A 14938-nucleotide genomic window follows, 5' to 3' on the forward strand; every position below is an offset into this window, starting at 1 on the left:
ACAGTTGATAAACAACAAGAATGGTTTTGGCACCCTACTGCCCTTCCTTTCAAGTCTGCACCCAGAGTTATATGTAAACCCAGCACACCTGTTATGTCAACTATTGTTTGCTCTTAGGAGGCATTTCACACTATTTTCACACCTATTCAAATGCTAATTACTGGCTTGCAGAAGTGGGATTTAGCTTCTAGGAACTTTAGGCGCAAAAAAGGTTACTTTCTAAATGTCACTCTCTCTTAATATTTATTAAAAATCTGGCTTCATCATTGGATTGGATTCTTAATAACTATAAAAATCCCCGCCCACCTGCCTTAGGACTTGTGACGTCCCATAAAAGTCGTGACGATAACCGCTACGCGGTACGCGAGCGGGACGCGCCGGACGAAGCCCAGACAAAGGGCGGGCCGTCTGTGGCCGTCCGGGGCTGGCCAAGGCTGGGTTGGGCCATCCCTCTTCCAGCGAGTGTTCGGAGTAAGTCGACGGTGGAACTGTTAATCGAACAGTGTCGCTTATGTTGCTTATTTAATTATAACACACCCTAGGAACCAATTAGTACCGTATCACATGGCTGGGAAGGGGAAGCGTGCCACAGCTCTTACAACAGTGTCTGGCACCATGGACCAATTCATTACCAGAGCAGTCTCGGTAATAGAGCATGAAATTGCCATCACTGAGAGGCATCTTTCTACTGATCCCATGCACGCAAGACGCTCCTCATTAGGCCTATTGGCCCAGTCTAAATCGCCAACTAAATCAAGGGAGCAGATTTGGGGGGACGCACCCTTGCTGGCTGAGTCTGAAACGCTTTCCAATGTGTCAACATCTCCAGATAGGTTGCCTGTAGCTATCGCTATGACCGATGGTGCATCTGCAGCGTCAGTAACGGCCCCACCTAATGTTAAAGTCACTCCCCCTCAGACAAGGGCTGCGACCAACCTTTCTAGACCGGTTAATTCTAAAAGGAAAAGGGGTGGAACCATGGAACATATCAGGCAGGCGAAAATGCCAAAAACATCTATAAAAATGAATGATTTTTCTACCTAGCCACATTTCCGAGATACAGTGTTAGGATCTGTACTCTAGTTTTCTACATAGGACAGCTAGGTCTGCCACAGAGAAAAATAGTGTTTAGGTGCTCGTCACTCTACATGTCTTACTTTTAAATACTATGCACCCTGCCCTGTAGGCTGCAAGGCTTATATAGGGATGACTTATTAACATTTAAAAGGGAGGTTTGATCTGTCAAACAGGTTCATTTTGATTGGATGAGTAGCAGTTTTTACACTGCTATAGTCAGGCTACACTGGTAGGCCTGAAGATATGTTTCACACTGTCACTGTAGTGGATGGCACAATAAGTGCTGTAGTTCACCACTGACATTTTACTTACAGGCCCTGGGTACATTTTGTACCATATACTAGGGATGTATATGCAAGTTAAATATACCATTTAATAATATGGCAATACAACCATGGTTAAAGGAGAGCACTAACACATTACCACTGATTGGCAGGATTAACGAGCACAGTTCAAGCAACAAAGATAAGGTCCAGAAAAATATGAAAAATAAGGGGGACCAACATAGAAAAAACGTTTTTTCTCACACTTGATAAATATAATACACTCATAATGCAGAAGCAAAGACAGAGCTGACGAATCAGCCGAGTTACCAATTAACACACAGCATATGTATGTTATGTACACTTATTAAATTGCTATGACAAATAGAGCACAGTTTTCCAGTTGATGGAGCACCAATCTTGGCAAGTAGCAGGTTAGAAAACCCAACATATTTACTTATCCATTTTTATGACAACTCTTAACATTCTATGGGGTGAGGAAAAAAGCATTAAAAAGAAGGGTGCTTCAAGAAATCTTTAAGTGATAGGATGTGCTAGACAGAACTTATTTGGCCTTCCTAAGTGGCAAAGTGTTCCAGGGCTTAAAAAATAAAATGTTCCAACTCCTAACAAGAGGAATGTTTTTAGATCTATGTGAAAGGCCACGCAGTCTTCTATTGGTCTCATCTCACGAGGCATACTGTTTCAGAACTTGGAATGATATTAAACGGGCTGCCCTTCGGCATGTTCTCACAGGGACATAAAACCGGTGCAAAATTTCAGAGCACATCAATCGAGTAGGAGTATACAGCTGCAGACAACTGACTAATTCTTATTTTATGCAGCTCAGGATGACAGTGGGCAGTACAGAGGTATTTAAACTGGACACTTTGCTTCACCGCCAACCACTGGGTGATATCTTGGAGCCTCCAATACACAGTCTAACTTAAGGAGGTTTCACAGTTACATAGTAACTGCAAAATTTCGCAGTTACGTCCTAACTGTGAAATTAGGTGCTTGCTGGAGCACTGTTGTCAGGTAAGCAACAACCCCGAATACCGACTACTGTAACAGTCAAATTAACCCAATACACAAAAAACAACTGTGTATGCATGTTTATCTTTGGGAATGAATAGCATAATTTATCTCAACAGACTGAAGGAAGGAAAGCAGCCATGGTTAGCAACATCAACTTGTCAGGGAAAAAGGATGTAAACAGCAGGCAGACACTTGGGGCCTGCAACTTACTGGTCTGCCTTGCCAAGGTGAACGCCACAAAGAATACTGTTTACATGGTCACAATATGTAACTGAACTGTGAAGGGGCTCAAATGGCGACGCCTTCAAAAGATTTAACACAAGGTTAAAATCTCACGCATAACAAAGGGAAAGGGAACCAGAGGGTATAGGATGGTCAACCCCTTAAGAAACTGCATCACAATAAGGGTAAAACAGGGAAGGCTGACCTTGGGAGACAAAGGAACACAGATAACACAGTTAAGTACCCCTTTACAGTGCATACCGCAAGCCCTCTTTGAGGTAAGTAGAGGGCGAACTAAAGAATCTGCAACAACCAGCCTGCAAAGTGTTCACATTGCTGTCTGTCTACCATGATGCAAAACTGGGGCACCTCCCAAAGTAAACACATCTACCAAGGTACCACAAGCAAATAAAATTACATTGACCAACTCCTTGGGCATCTGAAATGAGCTGAAGAATCTCCACTCAGTCTCCAGGCGCTAAGGCAGAGGCCTCATAGATTGGGATGCAGAGTCATTCCTACCAACTGGGAGAAAAGGTCCGGTCTGAATGGCAGGTGGAGCAGAGGACATTGGGAGAAGTGCAAAAGGTCTGCATACCACACCATCCTTGGCCAATGGGAATTACTTGGGCCCGGTCTTGGTGAATCTTCGTCTGAATTAGCGGAATAAAGGGTATGACGAGAAACGCATAGTGTGGCTGAAAGGTCCACTTCAACCAAACAAATCACCCAAGGGTGCAGAATTGCTTGCACAGAGCATTTTCAGAGGAGAACAAGTCCACTTGAGAAGTGCCCCACTCGGGAGAAGATGCCACTCGTGATCAGCAGGGCTGACACTCAGACACCCTGCCAAATGTTTAGCTGTTAATCAGATCCCCCGACGGTGTGCCCAAGACCACAGCCTCAACAGCTCTTAACAGAGAATTTGAGATCCTACGCTGCACTGCTTGTGCATGTACCACACTGCAGTCTGGTTGTCCGTCAATATCTAGACGGACCAACCGTGGATGGAGAGGATGAAGGCTTTGAGCGCCGGTTGAATCTGCTGCACTAACAGCAGGTTTATATGGAACACCTGCCCCTCCAGAAACCAAAAAGGTCTCCAATCTCTAGTTCATCCAGGTGAACACTGCCAATGGAGAATGGAGCATCTGTAACTACCATGGCCACCATTGGAGGGGGTCTGAAGGACATCTCTTGATGAAAGTTCACCTTGTTCCCTCACCACAGCACATCTGCTGCAGCACTCGCAGAGACCACAAAGGCATACAACAGGTCTCCCTGGTGTTGGAACCACTGCCTGCAGAGACACCACTGAGGAGTCCTCATATTCGGCTGCATGACCAGTAGTATGCAGTAAGCCGGCAGACATAAGACCATCAGGACTGAGACTCACACACCTTCCAGAAAAGATGGAAACATCTTATGGATGACGAAAATACTCTCAGGAAGAACAGAGATGGCTCGGAGAAGGGTGGTTTCCAGAACTGACCCTATGAACGGCGTTAAGAGGGCTGCAGGTGAGATTTGGGCCAACTGACTGAAAAGCCCAGGGCAAACAGCACAACAATATCTCCAGCGACCCGGATTTGAGTCGCCAGTAGTTCAAGTAGGGGAAGATGGGTATGCCTGACCACCTGAGATGGGGATCTGCAACCACTGCCAACACCTTGGTAAAGACTCATGGTGCAGATGTCAAACCCAACGTAAGTACTGCAAGTTGGTAATGGGTACAACCTATCACAAAGCATAAATGCTTGCAATAAGACCGTAGGACCGGAATGTCAATAAAATAAAATGTGCTGTTAGTTTCAAAAAGGTCCTAGACATGAACCGCATCATTGGAATATTAAAGTCACATTAGAAAGTATAGTTTCTTAACCTGGAGTAAGAACGGAGATGTGAGAATAAGCACATGCCTATGTAGAGTTTGCAGTGTGCGTGCACGTTTCACAATACATTCATTTCCACAGCTAACAATGTTTCAGTGTCCAGATTCAGCTTAGGAATTAAGCCCATAAGGAAGAAACATTATTGGACATACAGGAGAAATCCTTTAAAAAAACAAAATCCTTAATTTAAGTATGCACGTCAACAGCGGATCACATGATGGAGAAGCAAACAGCAAGGTTTCTTTAATACATTAAAGCTTTCTTTGTGCAGACCTTCTTGTAGAAATCAAGCTCCCGTGGTCCACGAGGGGGTGGCTGCAACTGCTTAAGTACGGTGCCATCAGGATGCTGTAATATGCCTATAAAATCAAAGATACTCTGATAAACTCCATGGGTTTTATACCTGACCTAGTTTAAAATCGTACAAAGACGAAAATACTAAATTGAAAGATCAATAAGCAAACATTAAAAGTACGCTCTTGAATATTACAATTATAACACAGCAACAAGTTCACCAATGAAGTTAACATTGTTTATATGCTTAAAGCGAAGGAATCAGCAACTTACTATGAGCATACATCGGCATCTACAGATGCTGGCTGGGATTCCGAGTTAGTAGAACGTGATGCAAAGCATGGGCTAAGAAAGTGCAAACCTGCCCTCAAAGCAAATATTAAACTAACCACATTCCAAAATGCAACTTTGATCTTTCATATATTCAAGAAAGCGAGTAGTAGTGAGCTGCTTTGCAATTGGTTGCAGTAAACTACAGCCCGTTCAAGAAATATCTAAAACAAAATATTAACCTATCATTAATCTAACAAGACCGAGAAACATATAAACCCCAAATGACTGCATTTTTTACACAGTTTAAAGAAAACATCTTTAATTTGGAGGCAGGCCACAGATACACTCTTGCAAGAGCTCAGTGCAGCAGGGGAGCACTGAACTTGACCAAGTTATAGTTGTAACGATATAGTTTCCATTTCTTTGCTTTCAAACAAACCCTTGACCAAGTTCTGGAGAAGTGAAAACAGAAATGCTCTGGCACTGCTAATGTTAACTTCATCTTTACGTGCACTTAGGGGAACAATTTGTTTAACCAATGCAACGTGACTAAAGGCATGGACGCTCATCCGGGCTGGTTGTTTGCATGTATTGCCCGCATTGCAGGTGACTCTTACTCAGGCCCTGCAGGGGTGGGACTACGTCCCCAAGCACAACCTGTGGCTGTAGTAGTGGCTCTCCACACAGACGCGTTGAAAAGCGCCCGATACGGTTCGCAGGGCGGGACAAGCCATGGGCAAAGACCAGGCCAAGAAGGGTCCACCTTAGGCCGTCATAGACTGACTGAGACTAGGCTGGGTCCATTCTCTTGGCTCTTTGATCTTCCGCCCTTTGATGCCTGGAGGCCTGTCTCGTGCTAAGGTACTGCCAGCTTTCAAACATTCCTTTGACTAACCCACCTTCTGAGGTTTCTTTGTGGCTAATTTGGGCAAGCGGAAGGTTGCCCCCGGGTCCTCTATAGCCCCTCAATTGCAATCAAATACCACAACTGATAGCTTCTTGACTAGGGCGGTGGGTGGACCTCGTCTCTAATGAAAGCAAATTGGCAGAGCATAGTCTTTCGCTTACAACTGAGGACTTCCATTTATTACCACTGCATACAACCACGTGTACCATTCCCACATGCAGCGATGAGTCTTTTGCCTCTATGGTACATCCGGTTACCCTGCCAAATCCATCTGTGAGGAAAACCATCAGTGCAAGTATTTGTGATACTGGCTATGTCTGTGTTGGTTAGGTGGATGGAGAAGAGTCAAACAATGGAAATGTGACCAATGTCTGCTTGCCAGACATAGATTCAGAAGCGGGCCTATGGCTAAATGTAGGAAAAAGGCTCAAAATCTCAGCTGCCGGAGCATAAATGCTAAATCAGCGATACGAAGGCTGGATGAGCAGGCGAAGTGTCTTCATTGTATGCCGACCCTTGGGATAGCATGAGTGTGTGTCTAAGTGAGCTGCTGGATGCAAAATGATGTCCGGCCTGTGACCGGCTTGCTGTTATCTAGGCCAATATGTACAAGCTGATTAAAACAGGGGAGGGAGGCCTTGTCTGCCCTCAGAAGCCACAGACATCCCCAGCTGTTGGAACTAATCCCTCGCCAAATCTTGCAGCACCAGTCACACATCTGGCTCGTAACACTGGGACGAGAGTTGAAGTCAACACTCAATCTTTAGCTACAGCCACCGAAACTGGCTTGTCTCTACTGCCACAAAGGGATAGTGCCAAGGCTCTCTTAGTCCCTCCCACTAAGCAGATTGAAAGTAAACGCCCTTGCTTGGACTCCTTACCTGTGATTGAACTTCCCTCCAGCTTCAGGCCCCAATGTGATTGTGTTAGCCAATGTACCCAGTTTGCCGACTGATCCATCAGAACCAACATGGGCCCTCATGAAGAAAGTAATTCATTGGCAAACACTAACAAGAGCGGACGATGGAACTTCTATAATGAAATTCTTTTTGCGCAGCGGGTGGGGGGCATTCGACATTTGGGAAAGGAATTTCCTGGAGTCTCTATGATCACCAACATCCGCAACCCGCTGATTGCGGGTGAAGTTCTGGAGTTAGCTAAAGCCAGTATGGTTAAATCAAGTCCAATTAGGGTTTTGCCACTTTTTTTTTTTTAGGTATTTGGCTCCAGACACACCCATGTACGTCGGGATCCAAGCCACCAACCAATTTCCTAGCAGGCCACACCTGTTACTTCCCTCACAAAACATATTTTTGATCCTCACAGCCATGGAAGATAAAGATTGACATCCTGGCAGGGATAGTGTTTGTGTTGCTGATGTAGTGATTCCTGGAGTTTTTGGGTTGAATACTCACATGATCACTCTCCCGATGTCGGTAACACCTGGTTCAATGTAAGCAGATTCTGACTTAGAACCTCATATGCTGACTTGTGAAGGACCAAATGTGGATGTGTCTGGTGCCTCCGTGGTGGAGAGTATTTCCAACATAATCTTCCCCAGCTGAAGCATTGCTGGCTCTGCCTCAAAAAATCAAATTGTGGGTTGGCAATTCATTATCAAAGAATATGATTTAGTATTCATGCAGAAAACCGGAGGTCGTATTTGATGGGTATATGTGTTCTAATCTCCCAGCTCTGCCTTCCTCTGTGGGGCATGCTAAAGGTGGTTTGGGGGCCTGGTTTAAAATCAATAGTGGTTGTACAATCTCACCAATAGCGTCAAAAATGGATGTGGTCCAGGTAATATTCTGTGCTAGGGAAGTAAATGTAGGGTCTTTCTATAAAAAACGATTTTTCAACCAAGCATAATTCCAATTTCCAGGGATTGTTTTCTTTTTTTATTGGTTCCCTAGCTGAGAAAGAGGCAAAGGTTGGTAGACCATTTAATCTACTTTTGGCCAGAGACTTTAATTCTAAGCTGGGCACTTTGCCTTCAATATTACCAGAACTTTTGATCCTCTTACAACAGACGCTGACCTTAATGTTATGGATTCCAGGGGATGCCAAATATTCTTCGCTGGTGGACGCCGATTTAGAAAACGTGGTCCATAATTCCACCTCCTCAGTAGTACCAACGTCTATTGGGAGGGGAAACGGGACTACGATTGACTAGGCTTCACCTCCCGGAGTCTGTCCTTTGGTTGGGGGCGGGGGGGGGAGAAGAGCTCCTTACACTAGTATATAGTGATCACAACCCCATAGCAGTGCAGATTGGAGCCCCTTTGAAGCCTGAGCATGCTATTGTAGGGAGCAGTGAGGTGTTAACCATCAACAGCAGAGTACTAGTGAACTCTTGTACTTTGGATGATCAAGGCCCTAGTGCTGTACTAAGCTGTTTTGCCAAACATCTACAACGTATAAAAAGGCATGTTGACTAGACCAGTGGGTATGCCCCCCCCCCCCTATTAAATCCTGGTTTGACAAAGACAAATGTAAGCCTGCTTAGGGCCCTCAAACAAATTCCTGGAGATCAGAGTGCAATCTTAGCCAGGAGAAAGGAATATGCACTAGCATTGAAAAATAGGAAGTTAGCTATCAAGGACGTGAAATGGGAGGCTATTGTTGCCTGCCAGAATAAAGATCCCCAGGCATTCTGGAAGGATGGTTCGGGCAGATTTATCCTCCGTGCTGTCCCCAGATAAAGTCACTGTGCATATTACTTCTGAGACATGGATAGAACATTTGTCCGCTGTTTACTCCTCTAATGTTGTGACACCAGAAAAAGGACAGATTGACTGCTCATTATGTGTCAGTCTCTCTTTCAGGGAAGAAGACTTCTTAAAGCCATTCACAGTAGTCCTTGCAAGAAGGCTCCAAGCCTAGACAGAGTACCTCTTGACTTATTTAAAGAGGACCCTGGATTTTGGTCTCCTGTGCTTAATAGTGTCTTCAACTCAGTCTGTCGGGTGGGGTCCCGATCTCCTGTTGTATGTCAATAGTTGTTCCTATCTTTAACAAGCATTTACAATGCAATGGTCTCGGCATTGTTAAAGTTAGAGCTATTGGCATTGCTCATGACATTATTTTTGTTTATGTTTTTGTTTTTAAAACATTTAACCCCTTCCCCGCTCATGACGGAACGGTTCCGTCATGAGCCACGGTTGCCGTGTGCTCATGACGGAACGGTTCCGTCATGACAATCCTGTTGGCGGCCGCTCCGCCTGCGCGGCGCTGTTTCCCCGCCTGTGCGGGGCGACAACGCAAATGGGCGGAGTCATGACGGAACCGTTCCGTCATGAGCACAGCTCAACTGTGGCTCATGACGGAGCGGCTCCGTCATGAGCACAGGCCCACCGCGCTGCCCCCCTGCCCCCCCCAGCGTTGCAGCGGAATGTCCGCAGCAGCGAAGGGGTTAAAGAAACAGCATTGTTATTTACAATGTCAATAGCTTAATCTCTCTCAAATGCGAGACCTATTGCATTTGCACCCACACACACACACAGCCACCTACACAGAGCTATTCACATAGAGAAACCCACACACAAATAGAGCCACCCACAGAGAGCCACCTACACACACACACACAGAGAACTGCAGTTACACACAAATAACGTTTTCCTTTTTTTAGCCAGTGGATTAATTCCTGAGAAATTATACTGTGACCAGATATCTGAGATCTGCCGGGGGCGTTCCAGTTTTTAGGTCTCGACTGAGACAGCGCTTTAGCGCTGCTCTGGCGAGACTTATAGTAAGCGAGTTTTGGAAGTGCAAACAGTGGCTTTTCAGGCCTCCAAATACAGTGCATGTGCGCCGGGCGCGCGCACCATTTGGCAGCCTGAAAAGCACTGGCCGCTTTGATGTCCTCAGTGAGCCGCGCGGCCACTGAGGACATCAAAGTGCACACCATTTGCCACCCCCTTCCCACCCCCTTCTTGTTATTGTATGCAAATAGAAGCACTTGCATGTTTCACTGTGAAACTGTAAACGAAAAGGGCTTTTTCCAGCTTTATATTTGGTTAAACGTAGATAGATACCTTCGTACCATTCATAGTTGCAGAAAAGTCTCTTGGTGCTGTATTTTTTTTAAAAATATTTTTATTTCTACTTCATAAAATTTATTTATCGTTTTGTGTCACGCTGCTTTGTGATCTGCAACAACATCATTGTACAAATTCTGTAGAAGCTCTTATGTTTGACATCTACTTGGTACTTTACTCACTGTTGCTTTTTATTTTTGTGAAATCTATCCCTTTAATGCACTGAGAGGCGCTAGAGTGCCTGACGACATTATTGCTGCACATTTTTTTTATGTTCCGTGCTCACCCCTGCCTTTTGTTTTAAATCATTATTATTCTCCCATTACTCCCGAGGACAGACGATCTATAATCAGTTGAATTGCTACAAGGAATCCCGATGTACTTAACGCGGCTGCTTATTCCGTACCTCAAAATCAATATTGTACTGTTGAGCACATGCATGGATCTCTCACTCTGGTTTCATTCTGCTTCCGAACCAATTATTGTTAAAGTCTTCAGGTACAAGTATTGTGATTCTGTCCTACTTGTTGCTGCACATTTTTTTTATGTTCCGTGCTCACCCCTGCCTTTTGTTTTAAATCATTATTATTCTCCCATTACTCCCGAGGACAGACGATCTATAATCAGTTGAATTGCTACAAGGAATCCCGATGTATTTAACGCGGCTGCTTATTCCGTACCTCAAAATCAATATTATACTGTTGAGCACATGCATGGATCTCTCACTCTGGTTTCATTCTGCTTCCGAACCAATTATTGTTAAAGTCTTCAGGTACAAGTATTGTGATTCTGTCCACCTACTCATGCTAGACTGTCAGCAATATAAATGTGTATTTTTCAGACTTCGCACTTTAGTACAACCGGCCCTCTTCTACCGCTCGGAATTGGTTCTTTTGGATGACCATTACACTTAGCATTAAGCCGCCAACCACCCTTGCATCTGTACATAGCACTTTATTTTACCTGTTGTACAGTCATATAAGATTCTTTCCAATTAAACCTGCTCTTGCAGGGTTGTACTTTTGCGGTCCTTGCACACACGAGCTTATGAGGCTAATTGCCTTTAGTTACCCATGTTGGCAATCACATTCTGCACTTTATTTAGCATGCTGCACAGGCATATATACTCCTCTTAGCGAACTCTGCTCTTGCACGGTTGCACTTTCTGTGGTTCCTGTATATATAAGCCTTTAGTGCTTTACCTTTTTAAGCCTTGGCTGGCACTATTATTAATAGTTTTTAGCTTCCTCATCAGCCTGTTGCATAGCCACTGCACCCCCCTTTTTAGACTCACAAAGCATTAGTAGCTCCAGTGTTTTTACTGTAACGGGACATGATCGATCCTTTCCAAACCCTCTTGCACGGGAGTCGTACTTTTGTTTTAACACATTCATGACCTGATCCATTGCCTCCCCCTCCCTTATAAACCTTGGCTATAGTTCGACTATGCTGTAGCGTAAGACGGAGGACTTAGCAATGTTTTTGAGAGAAGCCACGGGGCTTCACTGTTTGTCCTCTAAGGCGTCTTAAGCTAAGCTGGCAGCACTTTGATTGCCTGAAACCATTGCAAGAAGGCATACAAGCAACAAGCATTTGCAATGCAATAGGTCTCGCAGTTATACGAGTTTGAGCTATTGGCATTATAAATGACAGTGCCTTTTATTTATGTTTTAACAAAACCAAACTTAAATAAAAAGCACTGTCATTTACAATGCCAATAGCTCAAACTCCTATAAATGCTAGACCTATTGCATTGCAAATGCTTGTTCAATTTCTAACCGGCAAATTTTAGTAAGAGTGCCTAACGTCCTGGTTTTTAAAGAGAATTTACGAAGCACAACCCGAAACTAGTTTTCATCTACACCTGTGCAGGATTAGCTAGCTGCACTGACCAAGAAGCAATTGAAGTCACGCGAAGACTGACTAAGTTGCATTTCATACTCCATGTTATTACCACAAATGACCAGTCATGGCAACTTAGTACCTTTCAGTCGTGAGTGTTCTGTGCAGAACAAATCTCTTTAGCTCAGGTGGAATCAGTGGCATACATTACTTATACAGTAGTCCTACTTCTATATGAGTGGTGTGTGTTGGTTTTTGGCTTTCAAAATCTGGTAACGCGTACGGGGACAGAAAGCTTACCCATGCAGGTTATAAAATATTTGAGAAGCAGGAGCATCAACCACATAATTTGCGTTACAGGATTGAAATCCGTAGCCCGCAGATATTCACAAATATTTGGAACAAGTGCATTGAGCACAAGAACAACTGAGCTGTTCTACTTTGACTGATACCAGTGACACAGAGATCTCTACAGAAGATGCGAGAAACGCAGACATGCCAACCCTCCCAATTCAGGCAGGAGACTACCAATTTCAAGGCTAGTCTCAAATTGTGTGATCCTAGGCAAATATTTTATTGTATAGAACCACCTTTTTCTTCATTATTGCATATGTAAGCCCCTTCAAATAGACAAGTTCTAATGCTGTCATCATGGTATCATTCCACCTCGACACTTGTAACATGGCTAAAGTAATAGAGGGACCTCGTGACACCAGTTTTCCAGTTCTTTATTTAACGTACAAATCGACAAAAGGAAAGCCCATGACTGGAAAACTGGTGTCCCGTTGCCACGGCGTCATCTCGACACGCAGCGGGGTGACCCAGTCCAGACATTTCAGTTTGTTGCTGTAACTGACGCGTTGGTCCACCTGCCCCTTCAGCATTCCATAGTATAAGCGTTCCTCGCATACCCAGCATGTCCAAGACTTACCTGTTCTGCAGCCCAGAGCGCGCGGGGAGTGAGGGAATGGGCGGGAACTCTGGCTGGTTCGGAACTGCTAATTCCTCGAAAACCTTTTGCCCTGTCTGGATCGAAGACCTTGGAGCCGAGGATTGCACCAAGTGTGTCACATGGGATGTTACAAAACGCAGGCTCAGCAGAGGGGGCAATGACAATTGAAATGGTGATACCAAGACTCAGAACAGGGCCAATGATGACGACATTCACAGGGGGATCTTGCAATGCACAGCAAGCTCAACTACCCTACCTCTCTGCAAGCAGCTGTCTTCAGGCTAGAGCGGCATCACATGCAGTACTCCAGGCATCGACGAGAAGAAAAGCCCAACCGCCATTAGAAAGAGGCCCGAGAGAACCAGAGATTACCAATGAACGTGGATAGAACTCAGAGTGATATTACCCAAGAAATAGGTCCCGCCGGCGTTCGTATGCGCAGGGTAAGTATTGAGAGTGGTACAAAGCGGGGAAAATAATAAACACTGAAAATCCTAAAATGTAAAACACTGGTTACATTTAATACTTATAAAATGCTTATTGTTTAACGTCATCAATGTGAAAATCAAACACATGAATCTGTTCGAGTTAATGTGTGTAGGTTTGCTGCAGAGCAGGAAAGTGTTTTACCACAATTACAAGTGACTTAATTGTATTCATGACTTGCTCGCCAACAAGTTAATGGGTAGTTACTCCATTCAAAGATGGCCCCCGCTTACTGCAGGGGAGTGGCGGCCTCATCCTAATGATTTACAAACGTTCTCTCGCAGAAATGCTAGGCGGTGGTTTTCAGGGAATGATGCAGCCGCCCGTAGGGCTGTGGGTGGTCTAGTAAGACGCAATATAACACCCGAAAATTAGGACTTCAGTGCCTACTTGCTTTTCTGTTGGTCGGCCGGTTTGATGGAATGCTTAAACAAACGTTGGCAAAGGAAACCGGTCTCGCATAGAGTGGGTGACCAGTCTTTCTCCGAGGTCAAGCAAAAATGCCTCGGAGAAACGCAGCGTCATTTTCGGATTCGGGGGCGTGTTTTTCTTTCTCTCCTCTTGCCATTGGCTGGAATGTTTACATTCCAGAGGAGAGAAAAAAAGTAAAAAACACGCCCCCGAATCCGAAAAAGACGGGGCTTAAATGGACAGACGCCCCTCTCCTCCAATGGCTGGCCTCCGTTTAGGAAGCCAGCCAATGGAGAAGAGGGGCGGGTTCAAGCCCCTACTAGAAAACATTAAATCTTGCCAAGCGAGACTGCGCAAGCGCAGCCTTCGCTAGCCGAGACCTAAAAAGGAGAATGCCCATGACCCAAGGTGCTACTGCCCAATATCCCTGCTCGATTCCATGACTAAAATAATAAGCAGAGTTATCCTGGAACGACTCCTCCCATTAAAACGAGAGTACTATTCTCTCTGCGGTACAATATGGATTCAAGAAGGGTAAAGCTTTGGACAATTGAGCAGTGTCTTAATTTACTTCTTATTGTGGCTAAATATACAAAGTGCCCTCCCATTTATCTTGCATTCATGGACTTCGAGTGCCTTTGATTGTGTCAACCTGTCCAAATTATGGGTTACCCTTGGGTCAATGGGCCTTGAGGTGGGTTTGGTTTCCTTTTTAAGACTCTCTCACCAGGACCTCACAGACTCTGCTAGATTTGGGAACGAATGCGGGTGTACTTCACCTTTTAAAGTTAATTGAGGAGTAAGCCAAGGTTGTGTACTTGTCCTCATTCTATTTTTACTTTATATTAATGATCTGGAAAGGACATTGGTGTCCGCCGGGGTGGATGTACTTCGTGTTGGAACAAAGGCTGTGCCCGCTTTTTTATACGCAGGTGACACCGTACTTCTCACCAGGATGGCTAATGGCCTTAAAATCTAAATCTTAAGATTTGTGATATTCATAAAGGTGCTTAATTTGTACTTCAACTTTTCCAAAATATTTATAAGGGTCTGTGGCCCTAGAAATACCAAAACCTGCTCTTAAGGCATAGGAGGAAGAAAACTGGACAGAGTGAGTTCTTTCCAAATCTTGGTTTGGATTCTGAGGACACTTGCACCTAGTCTCCTTGCCTTAGAAGTTGATTGATATGCTTCTCTTGTGCTGTTGGAACCACGTTTTCCCTTGCTGCCTGTATTGGTAGAAG

General features: G+C 44.6%; 1 protein-coding gene across 1 annotated transcript in view; it reads right to left on the reverse strand.

The window, feature by feature from the left end:
* IPMK (inositol polyphosphate multikinase) overlaps positions 1-14938 on the reverse strand; it is a 121425-nt gene that overhangs the window by 84087 nt on the left and 22400 nt on the right. The window contains exon 2 of the mRNA XM_085605757.1: positions 4766-4851. Within this exon, the coding sequence (XP_085461883.1) occupies positions 4766-4851 (86 nt within the window). The remainder of the gene's footprint in view (positions 1-4765; positions 4852-14938) is intronic.

This window comes from Triturus cristatus, chromosome 1_2 (assembly GCF_964204655.1).
Source record: "Triturus cristatus chromosome 1_2, aTriCri1.1, whole genome shotgun sequence".
NCBI lineage: Eukaryota > Metazoa > Chordata > Amphibia > Caudata > Salamandridae > Triturus > Triturus cristatus.